This window comes from Naumovozyma castellii, chromosome 1 (assembly GCF_000237345.1).
Source record: "Naumovozyma castellii chromosome 1, complete genome".
NCBI lineage: Eukaryota > Fungi > Ascomycota > Saccharomycetes > Saccharomycetales > Saccharomycetaceae > Naumovozyma > Naumovozyma castellii.
Genome location: NC_016491.1, coordinates 1883092 through 1898104, shown reverse-complemented (window position 1 = coordinate 1898104; position 15013 = coordinate 1883092). Strand labels below are relative to the sequence as shown.

Here is a 15013-nt window from a genome sequence, read left to right as displayed (position 1 = left end):
AAGCACCGGTGGGTAAGCATTGACTTTTACATGTCTTTACAGTCATCATTATAAAAACGTTTTTCCTCTTAAAATTTGAGTATCCCCAACTTCCTACCAAAATTCAATCAGATTTCTTGTTCCTCGTGGCCCAATGGTCACGGCGTCTGGCTACGAACCAGAAGATTCCAGGTTCAAGTCCTGGCGGGGAAGAAATTTTTTTTGATGCTAATGATAATCCATACCTCTAAAGAACGAAGCCTTTTAATGTTAACTTTACTTTCTTCTCTCTAAAGAGCTAGGAAAGATTGTTATTTTGAACTTCTATTTTTTTTGTTTGTTAAGCTACCATACTGGAATGTCCGAGATGCTATCATTCCAAAATCTCCGACACAATAAGGAAATTGCTTTGGTTTAAGTACAATGGAAACCATCTAGTCGTATTATCACAACAAAATTCCTCAAAGAGTAACTGAAAGACATATATGTGATGACTTCTCCTCAAATAGATCGATCTGTAGTTGCAGAAAGACCAGTTACTTCGAATACTTATGATTGGTTACAATATAGAGAATCAATAGATCAAAATCAACAGGGAAGACGAACATCTTACGGCACATTTTATCGCACTTTGTCATCACATTCTTTGCCTCTCTCAATATTTACAGAAGATGCGAATACTATAAAAACAGAGGTCTATGATATTCAACTTTCAGTGTTTAGACCTGTCACTGGGTATCCTAGTAGACCTTTAAAAAATCCAAAATCTGAAGAAGCTGAGTTTTTAGCCATTGTTCAACACTGCAGAAACAGCATAAATCGAAATGTCAAGGAGTTAGTAAGAATTAAAACAGGATCTAGTGGCTCCTATTTCGTCTATGGAACAGAAAACCAGGCAAAACCAATGGGTGTTTTTAAGCCTAAGGATGAAGAACCTTATGGCCCCCTATCACCCAAGTGGAGTAAATGGGCTCATAGGACGTTCTTCCCGTGTCTCTTCGGAAGAAGCTGTTTGATCCCCAATTTGGGTTACATATGTGAAAGTGCCGCGTCTCTGTTAGATAAAAGATTAGAAACACATCTGGTGCCATATACTGATACAGTGCAATTAGAATCAAAGATGTTTTATGATAAGAGGAGAGTCTGGTTGAAATTATGGCGCATGGAAGCAAGAAAGCAGGAAAAGATTGGGTCGTTTCAATTATTCTTGAATGATTATGTGGGAGCAGACGAATTTTTAAAAAAGTATCCACTTCCTGGAATGAAGAGAGAGCATCATCATCCCTTTCATACTAGACAATGTCGGACTGAAAGTACTGCTTCCCATCCGGAAACCATGTCAGATGCTACGTCGGAGACACAATTAATCATTGAAGACTCTAAAATTCATTTTCCATTAGGTCTTCCAACTTTAAAGAATAAACTCATTAAAAATAAAAACCTTAATCCCAGAGGCGACTTGCAATTTGAATGGACTGAGGGTAATCTTGAGAAATTTCGATTAGAATTGGAAAAACTAATTATTTTAGATTACATCATGAGAAACACAGATCGTGGGTTGGATAATTGGATGATCAAAATCGAGCCAGTAATCGAACCTGGCAATACAGATAACACAACAAGGAAAGCTGAATGGTCTATAAAATTAGGTGCAATTGACAATGGCTTGGCATTCCCGTGGAAACATCCCGATGAATGGAGATTATATCCTTACGGCTGGTTATACCTACCGTTAAACATCTTAGCAAGACCGTTTTCAGAATCTACCAGAAGGCATTTTATTCCCTTGCTGACGGATAAGACATGGTGGGAAGACTCATATATCGAATTCACTAGTTTATTTCAAAGGGACGCTGATTTTAAAGATAGAATGTGGAAGAAACAATGGGCCGTCTTGAAGGGACAGGCATTCAATGTGCTGGAAACATTGCGTGACATAAGACAAGGCCCGTTGGAGCTGGTCAGAAGAACAAGATGCATTGTTATGGACGAGAAAATACAAGTTCCTGAGATGTCACCCATAATTACAATTCGGAACACCAATGCTCAACCGCCTCTGAGGACAACGTCATCCAATGAAGAAAATTTACCTCCCAATCAAGAGACAGGTTATACGGAGTTGCTAGACTCAGAATCATTGGCATCAGAAAATGCTGAGTTACCTAATAATGTACAACGTCTTTCAGTACATCCAATTCGTAATAAAATTGTCATTGCCGAGAGATTACAGGCAGTTGTTTCCGACCCTGTATTCACATGGTGTTAATCTAATGAAAATATTCATATTCTACATAATTGAGACTATTCTTTTCCTACATAGCAAAATAAATTTAAAGAAGATGTTGCACGTGAAAATGATCGTTCACCTTCATGAGATTCTTCAAATCTGCAAGGGACTGGAAAGGACACGTTTCGAAGAAACTACAAAATTTCAAAATACGTAATTATGCTACAAAGTTTGCTTCAACCCTTTTTATAGCAAGAACACGTAAGCCACCAACTTTATTGGTATAAACACCCACAAAAAAACCACAATGAGTTTATTTTGGGGATCTAAGTCAAAAAAGAAGTCAGAATCTGCTTTGGATGAGAATCCCGAAGAGGGTAGTGCAACGCCGGCAACAGATTCAACCACACCACAAGTTGATGGAGCGGATGAAGCTATTGTCGTACCTCACAAGGTACACTATACCATTCCTGAATATCCTCGTGTTATTGAGAGAGAAGTAGGAGAGTGTCAAGGGAATAGAACTAAATTACTTAACGAACTGGCAAGTTCTGATAATATGGGTATTGGACCAGCGGATTTGGTTCATATCAATTTCACTGATAAGTCGCACAAGACAGAATTCGGTCAATTCTTTTATATCACTGGTCTTGATATTGGTAGCAAGGATGTACCAAAACAATTTATCACTTCACTAAAGGAAAACATTAAGGAAACTTTAAAGAAGGATATGAATGTCATCGTGACGTACTGTTGTGTAAACATGTTTAGCAACATTGATATCAGAATCCGGTGCGATGTGGATGGATCATTTCAATTCAATGCTGTCGATTGCATTAACAGTACTACGAATGATCAATTGGATGACCAACTATGGGATGAAATCTTTGTCAGTTGCTGCATTAGAAGTTTGATAATGAATACAGATTTAGAGAGAAAGTTCCCTGGGTTAGTAGAATATCCATTGGCATTTGAAAGTGGGGGTTTGATCAGTTGTCAAAACCTTGTCACTAAGCTTTGTAAATTTTTACCCCGTTGTTTGGAAAGTGGATGGGATCTTTCCAAGAGCATTCATCCAACCATTTTACACAATTACTTAATGGAAAGTTTATTACTATTTCTTAATATCATTCCTGGCAAATTAATAGAATTCACATTGGATCTACTTGATAGTTTGATGGCTGAAGATTCAGAAAATGAACTTTACTACAATATTGCAAAAATTGCTGTCATGGAACAAGATGGTGAGATGGAATCACAAATGATTGTAGCCTTAAACCAAACTTTGAATTTATTACTTCCTGCCATTGATAAACTTGCACCTCGTGATATTGATTCTTTCCAATTATTAAACTGCGTCTCTTCGTTATTGAATCTTCAAGCAAAATTTTTAAACAATAGGAAAGACTTTGAATTATCACTAGCTGTGTGCAAAATTTCTACGGAATTATCATTAGATTCCTTTGATTCTTGGTACTATTTAGCCAAAGCTTATGTTGAAGTCGGCAAATTTAAGGAGGCGTTAACTGCAATTAATTCAATGCCCCATCTACTACCAGTAGATAGATCCAAACAAGCCATGATTCAAAATTTTATGTCGAGAGATTACTACAAGAAGCCACTAAGTGATAGTAACCCAGCTTGTGATTTAACCCCACAAGAGCTTCATTCACTAGGTAACACAATGAAACAATTTAAAGAAAAAGAGTTACGTAGAATGACGTTTGGGAGGATTGTAATGGTGAACAATTCTAAGAGAGGGTATATGGAAGACATCTGGGAAGAATCATGCTTAGATTTCGGCCCCATTTATGGTCCTCAAAGTTGCAACCTAATTAATTTTGTCGCACCCACCGAAGTAGAACGACTTATTCATATGAATTTATTGGCAAGGAATGTAGTGGCCAATAAATTATCATTTTTTGAATCCAGAATCTATCAATTATTGATGAAAATGATTTCTTTGACCAACTGGAATGAATTGTTACGATTAAGAAAAGAAGTATTTGTAATGGAATCGGAATTTCAAACTGATGACAAAATAATTCACCGGAACGCTGGTATCATTCCATTAGATATCCGTAAAAAGAGAATTAGTGAAAAATGGCTTGATAAGCTTTTTGCAGATTTATTTGAAGATATCACAATCAATCAAATCCAATTAGACCAGTCAGAGATCCAATACAGTGCCTTGGAATGGGAATTATTTGCACTAAATTACTCTAGAACTTGGAATTGGCAAGAAGCAATCAAGTGCCTAAGAACCACACTGGACATGAGGTTTGATATTATAAGTTGTGAAAAGATTCTCCTCTTGTATTTGCATAGAAATCTCGAACTAGAAAGCACTGTAAGCACCGATACAATCTTGGAATGGTTGATGAAAAAGGTATCCTACGAATCAAGATTTTACAATGATTTCCAAGTCTTCAACCATCAAGTCCTCCGGAAACTGGTACGTGGAATGGGTGTTGATATAACCAGAAGTAAAGTTATGGCAATGCCCGAAGCAGAAAGTGGTATAGGTCGTACCATGAACGATATGATCACGATGATAGCAAAATCTGGTCAATTGGAGAACCAGTAGTCGTAACGTAATATATAAACATACATACTTGACTAGCCCATAGAATAATAGCTTACAGCATTGGAGCTGGGCGCTTAACATGAAAAAAAAAAATATTGGTAAGCAAAACAAACAATAAAAAAAATATGGAGAGATTGTGCGGGTAATGGAGAAAATTTTTAAGCAGGTGAGTCTATTCGTATTTTGACATTGGGCATCGGAATGTCGATTATGGCCTTAACTAAAATGAATATTTGATTATATCGTTCAAAATCACCTAGATCTGATTCTCGTTAACGTGTGCTATTTTGTATACCTTTTTGCTTGGCAATCATCGCGTGCATACGATAGACGACGAAATTTTCTTTCCCAGTGATTAACATTAATTGCATTGTAATTTTAAGAAAACATTTCATTCGTTTGGTTTAGAGCAGAGAAAAGTGATAAGCAGGTGTGGTTGTTTAAGTTAGATAATGTCAAATTCATTTTGGAAATTTGGACAGGATTACTCTAACGAAGCTTCAATTTCAAAGATTTTAAGAAATGCTTTTCTAAAGATAACTAAAGATGATGAAGCAGTGACAACCGTTAACGATATTGATAAGAAAATTGATAGCTTGGATTCTCCCAAAGATAAACTTATAGAGGAACAGAGTGAAGAAAAAGAAACTCCAGAAACTCCCGTTGATAAGGGAAGTGAGGATTCATTACCTAGCACTGAGGCCGAATTCAAAGAGTATAGACCTAACTTGGAAATACTGGATGATTTATTAGATGAGGAAGAAGTTTATACCGAACTAATGTGCTCCAATTTCAAACTACTGATGTATTTCAAATACCCAGAGGTACTTTCTCGATTGCTCGATTACATAAAGTTCGATGAACAAAACACCGAGAAAGAAGACGAAGAAGTGATTGAAGGAGACGCAGAGCATTCGGACCTTGATAGCGAAGATTATATTAATGGAACCGAAGAAGCATCTGAAGAGCAACAATCTAATGACGAAACCAATGAATCAGATGTTTCAGAAGATAATAGTGTCACATTACCTGCAGAATTGGAGGAACAAATTGAAGTGAGAAGGGCCCACATGGCGTCTGAAATTTTATCAGCCGAGGTCTGGGGCATCTCCAATGCAATTTTGGAAAATGACGAACTGCTGACAAAACTTTGGTCTATCCTAGACCATCCAATACCGCTGTCTATAGAAACATCAACTTATTTTATGAAGATTAATGAAAGATTATTAGATACTGATATCACAGGTATGGTGACATTTATACTGAGTCAATCCACATTAGTTGCTCGATTCCTTAAGCATATCGACAACCCACCTTTGTTGGACTTTCTTCTGAAAGTGATATCTTCGGATAAACCAGATGCGCCTACCAGGGTTATCCAGTGCTTAAAGGAACAAGGTCTGATACCGAGATTATTAGATTGTTTATCTCACGAATATGATCCTTCCACTCAAACAGCAGCCGCTGATTTTTTGAAAGCCTTTGTCACTATCAGTGGTAATTGTAATAGTGAAATTGCATCAAGTATAGGTCCCAATGAACTGACGAGACAGTTAGTGTCTCCAGAAATGATGGAAAAATTGATCAAGATTATGCTTACTGGTGGCACCTCATTAAGTAATGGAGTTGGTATAATCATTGAGTTAATCAGAAAGAACAATTCTGACTACGATTTTGTTCAAGTCATGTATACCACTCTTGAAACACATCCACCAAATGACAGAGATCCTATTTATTTAGGCTACTTGGTTTCTCTCTTTGCTCAGTATATGCCTGAGTTTAATAAATTTTTACTTGATACAAATTCCACAATGTTACGTACTTCCTTTGGCAATATAACACCTCTTGGTTTTGAAAGATTTAAAGTATGTGAATTAATAGCCGAACTGTTGCATTGTTCCAACATGAGTTTATTGAATGAACCAAAGGGTGAAGCCATTGTTAAGGAAAGAGATGAAGAAAGAAAAAGAGTATTAAACTTTTCACACATTTCAGACTCAGGAGAAGCTAATATGAATGGTGATACTACGACAATTGAAGGAGAGGAAATCACAGAACGAATAGATTCTCTTAAATTGGAGAGTGAAGAAGAGATAAGAGAGCTAAATGAGAAAGAAGATGAATCAAGTGTAGCGGAATCATCAGATGTTGAAGCTGCTCCAGAAGATCACATATCTGACTCACCTGCAACTGAGAAAAGTATTCGTGATGAAAAAATAGTTGGTGATGTATTAAAAACACTCCTCTACGATACTGGCATTGTAGTTAACATCGTAAAAATGTTCTTTCAGTTTCCCTGGAATAATTTCTTACACAACGTTGTGTTTGACATTATCCAACAAATTTTCAATGGTCCGTTAAAGACAGGTTATAATATTTTCCTGCTGAAGGATTTACTGACAAGAGCTCATTTAACTCAATTACTACTTGATGGTGATACCCGAAGTAGAGAATATGAGGAAAGGACACATTTTAGATTGGGATACATGGGTCATCTAACCTTAATCGGTGAAGAGATTCTAAAATTTGCCGCATACCTGGAGGAAACCAAGGTAGTATTTACCGAGGATGATATTGTGGATGCATTACAGGATAGTGCCTGGATCGAATATGCCGATACAATACTCGCTGATACTCGAGAAAAATATGAAACAGCTTTGGGTGAGAATGAAGATGATGATCAATCCTTAATCGAGGATGGAGCTGAGACATCAAGAGGATCGTTTGATAATGTTGAAATTGGACCGGAATTGTTGGGGAATGATGTTGAGGAATATTATACCGAAGACAATCCAAATAATTTTGGAGATGAAGAGGAAGACTATAATCTTGACTTTAATGATGCCTCCAAATTCAGGAATTTCGGAGAGACTGCAGATGAAAATGAACAAGTTGATGAAAATAGGGAAGATAACCATTTCAGTGGCTTTACTGAGGTTCAAGATCCACGTTACTATGAATACATTGATCCAGATGGAACGAAGACACGATTAAACTTTTCACCGGATGATAGTGACGACCAAGAGAGCAGGAAGGACGGAAACATAAGAGAAGGGGAAGACGACCAAGAGGATGAAGACATTATTAATACCAAGAATAAGAAGGATGACTCGAATAGCGCAGAAGATGCATGGAACACAGCTACAGAACCTACCTCGTTCCTGTTAAATAATCTTCAAAGACGATCAGATCCAACAGATTCTACCATTCATGACGAGACCATATTCCAACATCAGTTCGAATTAGATCATAACGAGATTGCCGATGACGATGATGACGGATATTTGGATCCGAACGATGATGGACAATCTTACTCTAAAGTCAATAATGTCCTTCATAGTGGTATGATGAACCTACAACGATCCAAAAATATATATTATGACGACATAGATGAAAATGAAGAGAACCAATTGAGTGACAATAGTGATGACGACGACGAATTCGACCCAGATGATGATGATATTGAATATGCGGAAAACTACAGTTCATATTCATTGTGTAGGACGACAAGTAAAGATGCCCTTTGGGACGAAGCCAATCCAGAATAGAGAGAAAAATCAGAATAACCTGACTTATTTTGATTTATAAGAGACAAATTAATACTGTCTTATATAAACATTAATTAATTGTAATTTTATAGAATAATAGAACATTGATATCACAAGTATAAGTTTGAATGTTAAGTTCCAGCATTTCATAGAAATTTTCATTTGAAAATTCAACATTTTCACATGTGATGCTGTTTGCTATACAAGGCCTAACAGAAACCAAGCGATACTAAGAAATGGCAAAGCAACCTGTCTCTGTGTTTTCTCCTCTGCCTCAATACAACCTGTTATCAGCCTGTGGCTGGGGGTACATTCTTTACAATGTGATCACTGTCTTCCCAATGGTTGGCCAACCTCAATTCTTCGAACAAACAAAAGATACTGTAACAATAGTACAATGTTTTGCCATAATTGAGATTGTGAACTCTTTATTAGGAATTGTTCGTTCACCTATTGTGACTACAGTTGCCCAAGTAGCATCTAGGTTACTAGTGGTCGTTGGTATTTTCCAATACTTGCCTGAAGCACCTGGTACGGAATCGTACGCATACATTACCTTATTATTGGCTTGGTCTATAACAGAAATTGTTAGATACCTTTACTATTTCTGTATGCTGGTTTATGCTGAGGGGACACCAACCATTTTGATCTTATTGAGATACAACTTATTTTGGGTATTGTACCCAACCGGGGTTGCTAGCGAATTATTCATTATATACTCTGCCTTATCTGTCGCCGAGACTAAGTACTCGCCACTTTACAAATGGGTATTGATAGGTTCTATGATCACTTATTTGCCAGGGTTACCTACCTTGTTCTTACATATGGTGGCACAAAGGAAGAAAGTCATGAAGAGTCTAAGAGAAGATGCTTCCAAGAAGAAGAAGAACTGATTCCATCCTGCCAGAGGTGATCAATATATATATATATATATGTAACTATGTAAATATTATTAAAGAAACCTATGAGAGAATAGCCCAGAATAAATAAATCACTTTTGTCGTGTATTCTGTCTGTCATAGTTACTGCGCAGGAAGATAACGGCCCGCAAAACATTAGAGATATCATGAACAGTCAAGAGAAGGAGTTGAATAGTGTTCAATCACGGTAGGCTACATAGGAAGAAAGACCCATACCAACACAATGTTTCTTAGGACATGGAGTAAAATAAACACGCCATATAGTGCCAGTCGGTTACTATCGCTGAAACCACAAGGACTATTAAGAACGATGTCCACCAACACCATAACTTCGGAATCTAGCACTACTACAAACGAGAAGCCTGCCGACCTGACACCACTTAAGCTGGCGAATGAACTTTACGCTTCTATTAGAATTCACAATAGACCGTATGTGGTCACCAAGGGAGATAGGGTTATTCTTCCTTTCAAAATTAAACTGGCTGAGGTCGGTGACGTCTTAAGACTGACTGATGTGTCCTCCATTGGGTCACGCAATTATAAATTGGTTGGTGACCCTATAGATCCAGCATTGTTTACTATTAAGGCTACTATACTAGAAAAGACAAAGAGAGCCTTCCATATAAGGGAGGTGACGAAGAGAAGGAACAGAAGAACTCGTCATGCTAAAAGTAAAGGGGACTTGACCATACTAAGGATATCTGAATTAAAGATGAACTGAAGATTACTGTCTGAATCGCCTATATGTGCATGTATGCTGAAAATAAGAAACTGTAAATAGCAAAATTTCCATGATAACTACTCAATTAAGTTACTTCTCTAAAATATTTCCCTCGTTTCAATACTCTGATTACGAGCATATGTTAATCAAAATACACAACTTATGTACCGATTATATATACTAGTATATTATTATGGAAATGATGGACCCTCTTTATAGTCCTAACTTTTTGTTTGAAATTGCGAGAATGAAATTTCTTTATTTATGAACGGATCAACAAAGTGCACACAATTGACGAAAAAGATTAAATATAGGGAAAATCAGTATATCTTACCCTTTTAAAAAGTCCTGCTTATACCCAGAGAACTGTGTTCCTACTAAATTGCAAGGAAATGCCCTTTTTAAGGAAGATTACAGGTAATGGCACCCATTCCCGATCTGGATCGAACTCATCGATTAAACTCAACAACCAAAATACTCCACAACAATCTACAACGAAACATCCCTTACCGAAAATATCATCAAGGAAGAATTTATCGGGAGATTACAGAGATTCTGTAGTTTCCAATGGATCAGCTATAAGTCATGATTTCAAGACTAATAGCTCCATGCCAAGCTCTAATGTCTCTACGCCTAACTATGACACCAAATCGAATATAACCAGTCCAATATTTCAAAATAATAGTTCTGAAGAGAATCATCTGATAGGGAGTACATCGTCTACTATGTCTGGCATAACAATGATTAGTGAATCACAGAAAAATGACTCGAGAAAATCGTCTGGAGGCAGTACAAACAGCTTATCCTTTGACAAACTGATTCTTTCGTGGGACCCGACGGATCCAGATGAATGGACCATGCAGCGTGTCATTTCATGGTTCAAATTCCATGAGTTCCCAGACACATGGATGAATTTCTTTCGAAGACATCAATTATATGGTCACAACTTTATCAAATTATTAGCATATGAGAATTTTGCTATAATCGAAAGATTTTTACCTCAAAATAAGAATGGGTCTTATACTAGATTCCAACATCTTCTAAAGAAAACAATGACGAAGAATGTCAATAATACTCATCATATAAGGCAAAAATCTCTAGAGAAATCCAAATCCTCAAGAAGTTCTAGTGATTCCATTAAACTAAAAAATAAATCACAAGATGAAAACCAATCTTCGTCATCATCGTCATCTAGATCTGCCTCAGAATCAGCGCTGACACCGACTAAATCTGGTCCTTCGTTCAAAACAGAAACAACACCACTATCGACAACAAGAACTCATCAAAAAACTAAGAGTGCAAGCTCTTTATATAGAAGGAGTTTTATTTCGTTGAGAGGCTCATCTTCTTCAAATTCTTCTAATCATACAAAGAGCCCTTCTTCCAACATCAAATTATACATTCCGTCGCGCCCAGAATCCATTAGTGAGTTAAATAATGGGAACATAAATTCTTCCTCTTCTACACCAAACAAGAATACAACACCTCCAAAATCTCCTTCATACCCGGGATTATTTAAACGTCATCAAAAAAGTAACTCTTCAGAATCATCGTTATTGAATACTCTCTTTGGAACTTCAAATACAAATAATTCTACACCAAAGGAAATTGCAAACAGTAGTAATCTTTCAAATTATACAACCTCTAATTCTTCCCGATCTTCTGCATCATCCAACTCCAATCATCGTCACAGTGCATCATGTGAGAGTTTGTCGAAAATTAGAGGAATTGAAAGTTCATCACCATCACTATTGAGACAAAGCTCCACTTTCCATGAAGAGAAGGGTACAATATGGGAAAAATTAAAGAGAAGGAGCCAAGTAATGTCACAACATCCAACTGTATCGTCATCATTATCAATACCGTCCCCTTCGCCGACCATGTCTGCTAATTCAAGCATAACCACACTGACTCCAAATGGAGGTAACATATCGCCAACACCGTTGTCAACTCCCAATACTAAGTTAATACCTTCACAGAAACCTATACCATCCAAGACCCCTAAGAAATTGAATACTTCAGCTTCTACAACCAATACTAATAATAATAGTAACAACAACATCATCAAAGATACTGTCAATGTATCAAAACCCCCAATTGACAGGATGTTTTTTCCTCAAAAAAAGTTAGATGAAAAATCTGATGTCGAGAAACGTTATATATTGGTGACAAAAGATAATGTATCGTTCATACCAATAAATATTGGGCCAATAAAATCATTAGATAAATTAAGGGATCTAATAATGTTAAAACTTAATCTTTCAAATACAAACTTTGCAATGCACATGACAGATTTCAATCATGACATCGGTATCACTATTCCCGACAGTGTATTAGAAACTTTTACCAATTACGGGTTTAATGACACTACCGGAAAATTCTTCATTAAAGACTTGAACAAACTTCCCAAAAGAAGAAGCAGAGCTGCCACTGTTTCTAGTGAAAATCATTTCAGATCATTAAAAAGTAAGAGCTCTGCGGGTTCCATGGCCAGCAGTATGGTTACTAATAATGATGAAGCATCAATTGCAACCTCTTCTTCAGACATAACATCATTTGATGACTTTGCATCTGCAAATGGAAGGAGATATCCCCAAACACCGAGTTATTATTACGATGCTGTTTCTAACAATGCTAATGCTAGTAATAATAATAGCAATGGCACCAACGAGGAACTAAATTATTGGAATTATAAAGATCACGCCGTCTTAGAAGAGAAGGTTGGTGGGGCATCCAAATTACAGACAAAGACTGCTCCAAAATTTAATCTAATATTACCTGAAAAGAATATTATACCGAAGTTACCATCAAGTAGTTCAGATAAGAAGGGTACATTTCAAATACTTAGAAAAGAAGAAGCTAGTGAAATTGATTTCAATAAGAGACGTGAATCACCATATTCAAAACCAGAATTGGCTCCTAAAAGGGAAGCCCCCAAACCACCAACAAATGTTTCACCTCAAAGAGTTTTATCGATATCAAGTCAGTCATCTACTATACCTGGAACTTTGAGGAGGACGACAACCAAGATTTATAGAAATGGGAAAGTCAAACGTCGTGAACCGCCTATAATATCGACATCAGCTGATTCAGTAAGCCCATCAAATGAGCATATTGTCACTTCTTATACACCTGGGTCCACAAATGTATTGGTTCCTCAACCGTATAAAGGTGCTAACCCTGACGTACCAAGGAAGGTGAAGTCTGATGATGATACCGTCTTAAACCCTATATCTGCATTTATGAACAAACAAAGGGTAAACAGATCAAATTCAACTATTTCAACTTCAAATTCTATATTCCACTCTCCATCCCCATTACTGAAAAGGGGTAGCACACGAAGAATTGTATCATCCACTTCTGCTGCTGATGTGTTCGAAGAAAATGATATTACTTTTGCAGATGTTCCCTCATTGTCAGATTCTGATGGGAATGATGATAATGACACAAGTTCGTCGGATGATATTATTTGGGCATCTAAAAAACCATCAGTATCAGAAGACCGTCCTGAACCACCATCAAACGATGATATGGTTCTGAAGCCCATCAAGTCGGAAGATAATGATAAGATAGAAAGGAAAATGACCTTGAGACCATCACCAGAAGTAGTCTATCAGAATCTTGAAAAATTCTTTCCGTCAGCAGACCTAGATAAACCTGTTGTTGAAGGAATGGCCTCCCCTACTTCACCTCGATCAATAGACCATAATATCTTTCAGACTACAAATAGTGATACACCGAGATCGAGCGCCCCCACCTCGCCAATAGCACATAGTAAACCGACCTTATCAGAGTCCCCAACAGATACTTTGAAAAATCCAAGCTTAAGAAATAATGTCCTAAAATTACCAAGGAGAACGAAAACTATAAGAACTATTGCTCATGAGGCTAGCGAAAAGAGAAAGAAGTCAATTAAATTGAAAAGACAAAACACAAAGATGTGGGGCACAAGGACTGTAGAGGTCACCGAAAAACAACTGGTTTCTATCAATAAATCAAGGAATTCTAAAGGTGAGTACAAAGAATTTGCATGGATGAAAGGTGAAATGATCGGGAAGGGTTCCTTTGGTGCCGTTTACTTATGTTTAAACGTGACCACTGGAGAAATGATGGCAGTTAAACAAGTAGAAGTGCCAAAATACAGTTCCCAGGATGAAGCAATTATCAGCACAGTAGAAGCACTCAGATCTGAAGTGTCAACCTTAAAAGATCTTGATCACTTGAACATCGTTCAGTATTTAGGGTTTGAAAACAAAGATAACATATACAGTTTATTTTTGGAATATGTTGCAGGTGGCTCAGTAGGGTCATTGATTCGAATGTACGGAAGATTTGATGAACCGTTGATCAGGCATCTGAACACACAAGTTCTTCGAGGATTAGCCTACTTACATTCGCGAGGTATTTTGCATAGAGATATGAAGGCTGATAACCTTCTATTAGATCAAGATGGGGTCTGCAAAATCAGTGATTTTGGTATTTCAAGAAAGTCAAAAGATATATATTCGAACTCTGATATGACAATGAGGGGTACCGTTTTTTGGATGGCTCCAGAAATGGTTGATACAAAACAGGGCTACAGTGCCAAAGTTGACATCTGGTCCCTTGGATGTATTGTTTTAGAAATGTTTGCCGGAAAGAGACCTTGGTCTAATTATGAAGTTGTTGCTGCAATGTTTAAAATTGGGAAATCAAAATCAGCTCCTCCAATTCCGCCTGATACTTTACCACTTATATCACAAAATGGAAGAGATTTCTTAGATGCATGCTTTGAAATAGACCCCGATAATCGACCCACCGCAGATAATCTATTATCTCATCCATTTAGTGCAGTAGATCCATACTTTGATTTCAAAACTACAAAGCTAGCTTCTTTCATTAAATCAAACGATAAGATAAATTCTACTAAACTGAGGGTTATTTCGCAGGAGAAGAAGTAGATTGAACACAGAACGAAGTTCTTAAACATTGTTGTAGAGAAGAAAAGATAGATTTTTGTTACTAATATTAATGATTATAGTTAAAGAATAT

The 15013-nt window shown here is 36.9% G+C and overlaps 6 protein-coding genes and 1 non-coding gene across 7 annotated transcripts; all 7 read left to right on the top strand.

Annotated features, from left to right (window-relative positions):
• Positions 1-119: 119 nt before the first annotated feature.
• On the top strand, positions 120-192 carry NCAS0Atrna10R. Its single transcript has one exon. It is a non-coding gene; the product is annotated as a tRNA-Arg (tRNA).
• Positions 193-469: 277 nt separating this feature from the next.
• On the top strand, positions 470-2245 carry LSB6 (1-phosphatidylinositol 4-kinase LSB6; the record flags this gene model as incomplete). Its single annotated transcript, XM_003673843.1, has 1 exon — positions 470-2245. The coding sequence occupies one exon, from the start codon at positions 470-472 to the stop codon at positions 2243-2245; it is 1776 nt and encodes a 591-aa protein (XP_003673891.1).
• Positions 2246-2513: 268 nt separating this feature from the next.
• CHS6 (Chs6p) lies at positions 2514-4793 on the top strand (the record flags this gene model as incomplete). The annotated part of the gene is made up of 1 exon (XM_003673842.1): positions 2514-4793. The coding sequence occupies one exon, from the start codon at positions 2514-2516 to the stop codon at positions 4791-4793; it is 2280 nt and encodes a 759-aa protein (XP_003673890.1).
• A 452-nt stretch (positions 4794-5245) lies between these two features.
• Positions 5246-8341, top strand: SAP185 (Sap185p; the record flags this gene model as incomplete). Its single annotated transcript, XM_003673841.1, has 1 exon — positions 5246-8341. The coding sequence occupies one exon, from the start codon at positions 5246-5248 to the stop codon at positions 8339-8341; it is 3096 nt and encodes a 1031-aa protein (XP_003673889.1).
• A 236-nt stretch (positions 8342-8577) lies between these two features.
• On the top strand, positions 8578-9234 carry PHS1 (enoyl-CoA hydratase PHS1; the record flags this gene model as incomplete). Its single annotated transcript, XM_003673840.1, has 1 exon — positions 8578-9234. The coding sequence occupies one exon, from the start codon at positions 8578-8580 to the stop codon at positions 9232-9234; it is 657 nt and encodes a 218-aa protein (XP_003673888.1).
• Positions 9235-9484: 250 nt separating this feature from the next.
• MRPL49 (mitochondrial 54S ribosomal protein bL21m) lies at positions 9485-9982 on the top strand (the record flags this gene model as incomplete). Its single annotated transcript, XM_003673839.1, has 1 exon — positions 9485-9982. The coding sequence occupies one exon, from the start codon at positions 9485-9487 to the stop codon at positions 9980-9982; it is 498 nt and encodes a 165-aa protein (XP_003673887.1).
• Positions 9983-10374: 392 nt separating this feature from the next.
• BCK1 (mitogen-activated protein kinase kinase kinase BCK1) lies at positions 10375-14922 on the top strand (the record flags this gene model as incomplete). The annotated part of the gene is made up of 1 exon (XM_003673838.1): positions 10375-14922. One exon carries the CDS (start codon positions 10375-10377, stop codon positions 14920-14922), a length of 4548 nt encoding a protein of 1515 aa, XP_003673886.1.
• Positions 14923-15013: the final 91 nt, after the last annotated feature.